This window comes from Chanos chanos, chromosome 15 (assembly GCF_902362185.1).
Source record: "Chanos chanos chromosome 15, fChaCha1.1, whole genome shotgun sequence".
In the NCBI taxonomy this organism is placed as follows: Eukaryota; Metazoa; Chordata; class Actinopteri; order Gonorynchiformes; family Chanidae; genus Chanos; species Chanos chanos.
This window is the reverse complement of record NC_044509.1, coordinates 15,702,366-15,704,865: the sequence shown is the minus strand read 5'-3', so window position 1 is coordinate 15,704,865 and position 2,500 is coordinate 15,702,366. Positions and strand designations below refer to the sequence as shown.

At 43.9% G+C, this 2,500-nt stretch overlaps 1 protein-coding gene across 1 annotated transcript in view; it reads left to right on the top strand.

The window, feature by feature from the left end:
* phldb2a (pleckstrin homology-like domain, family B, member 2a) overlaps window positions 1-2,500 on the top strand; it is an 18,619-nt gene that overhangs the window by 2,633 nt on the left and 13,486 nt on the right. Inside the window, exon 3 of the mRNA XM_030792779.1 lies at window positions 2,103-2,500. This exon is cut by the window's right edge and continues 549 nt beyond it. Coding sequence (XP_030648639.1) covers window positions 2,103-2,500 — 398 coding nt within the window. The remainder of the gene's footprint in view (window positions 1-2,102) is intronic.

The window sequence follows — 2,500 nt, the reverse complement described above, 5'->3', positions numbered from 1 at the left end:
ACCCTTCACCGTTACCCTGTGATGCCTTTACTAAAACGCCTCACGATTACTCCCACATCTTTTCACTAACAAATTAACCAACGCTTTCCCTCTTCCTCACTGATATTAGAAGAAGAGACACATGTCTCTTTCAGGGCTGGAAATGACCCCCCCCAGCAGCTGTGGGTTAAGTGTGATAGTGTCAGTTAAACTCTATCAACTTTATGAGTCGGTTTTGGCCTGTTGGTATCATTTCCTGTGATAGCAGTGATAAAATTGTAATATTAACATGATTAAAAAACTACCACAATATAGCATAGTTAAAATAGCGCTCACCTTCACCTCCTTACGCTGTTGCAGAAGAGTGACATCTCTGAGGCCTTCACGTTGTTTTCTAAATATCGAATAACCTTTCGGGAAAAGCTGTTATGGACACGGTATTGTGAAAATAATTAAAGCTAAACAGACTCAAGGCAACTCCAGGGACAATACTCAGTATATGGCACAACTTTGGAGTCTTATTAGTTCGTACTAGTTTATCAAAGCCAGTAAAACACAGAATTAACATTAAACATGTAAGAAAAGCCCATCGTAAGCACTGGGAAAGTGCAGTGTTCATTCCATAGAATCACGGGGGAATCCACTGCACTTCCAGTTCTAGTTAATTGTGTTTTACCGCAATATCTGACAGTAATGATTAAGAATTGATGTTATGATCAGTTTTACCTGTGATTAATATTGGATTCTGCCCTTGAATTTAATACGTTCAGACAAATGCATACAATTCTATCCCATGACCATTATTTTACCCTCTGTGTTTTGAGATAAAATATTTTGCCTGGAAAAATACTGCATAACTTGTGGCCTTTAAAACCAATAGCCAAAGTGAATGGTGAGCTATAAAGGTTATTTCAAGCACTTGTGGGTATTCCATCAGGCAAGATTTCTCAGTTAGGCAAGTAACTTAAGCCAAAAAGTCAAGAGTGTCTGATAGGAGTGGTCATTAGCTATTCTCCCGTTGGATTTGGCTTAAGCTATCTGCCTAAGAGAGAAATGTTGCTTTGTGGAAATACCCCTCTTGGGTTCTTTTCAACATGCTCTCTTCTCTGGTTCTTTTTTTCTCCCTCTGTTTTTCTTTGCTTTGTTTTCCCCCTTTGGAGTACTTTGTCCTTTTCTTGGGCCTTGTCTTTTTGTTTTAACTGATTCTAGAAGGTTTACATCCTCTGAGTAATTTCTCCAAGGACAACCTATAAACAACGGAGACGCACAAACGAATTATCTGTTGAGTAAAGAAAACGGGCAGATCCGCCGACTGTAAATAAAAGGAACAAAGCTCCACCGCACGCTCCTGGTCTCAGGTCATTTGCTCCGCTAAATGATTCACAGTCTCTAAACAGAGAAAAAACAGCACGTGGTCCAGGTGGTCCCAACCTGCGCGATTAGAGATAGCTGCTTCCCACGCGTGACCTCCTGGGCTATGAGGGAGTCCTGTCTGAGGTGGTCTCTTCCACTGCCAAGGAACATGGAGCCATTTCTCTCCTTTCTAGCATTGCTTGCGTTCTTCCATATTTAGAAGAAGCTCGCTCCCGACCGCGGCTTCCGTGTTTGTGTTGGTCTCAGAACCGTCTGAAAAACGACCATAGCTCTTGAATCAGCAGACGTACTTAAGTTTAACAGACATCTGGTTCAACTACTAAAACCATCAGAATAACCCCCCCTTTTTCCCCTGAAACTCCACAAATCTCCCTGCTGATTTGTCCATCTGTTTATTTGAAGTCTTTCACAAATCAGCACGTCTGGACTATTCCCAAACAGTGGTCTGTTATGTCAACAAAATTAGCAAAACGTGTGGTTTTTTCTTTTTTAAATGTAAGAGTTTTGATAAGTTGCAGCTTTGATATTGCGAGACAGTTAAGCTTTCTGATCAGACAGGTAAAGTTTCTGTTTTCATTTGACGTATGCTACATTCCAGACGTCTGAGGGTACACACTTCAAATCATTTGAACTTAACCCATTTTTCTATGTAATGCCAATACAATAAATTTATAGCACGAATACTTTAATGAGATGTAATGACTGCTTTTACAAACTTAAGTTTGGTAAACTTTTTTTTTCTCTTCCAGACTGTGGAAAGTTGCATACCAATGGGGGATCAGCGGGCGGGGCCAGTGTTCGAGGGACCAGATCAAAGGCGGAGCTCCAGGAGTTGATGGACAGCCTGCAGCGCAGGAAGTCTGCCCTGGAGGCCAGCCTGCGGGCCAATGCGGAGTGTAGCCGCGCCTACCTCAATCTGTCCCCGCCCACCAGTCCTCTGTCTGCCACACCCCTCCTCCAAGAGCGCTCCTCCCTCTCTGTTAGAGTGCCCTCCAGCAGCCTTAGCATGCCTCCCTCTCCCCGCCAATCAGAACGGCCCATGAGCCCGAACCACGCCTACACCCGCTCGCGCCACCAATCACAGGACAGCCTGCTCTTCAGCCAAATGGGGGATGGCCGCCGGCCTCAGACCGCAAGCTCTCTGCTG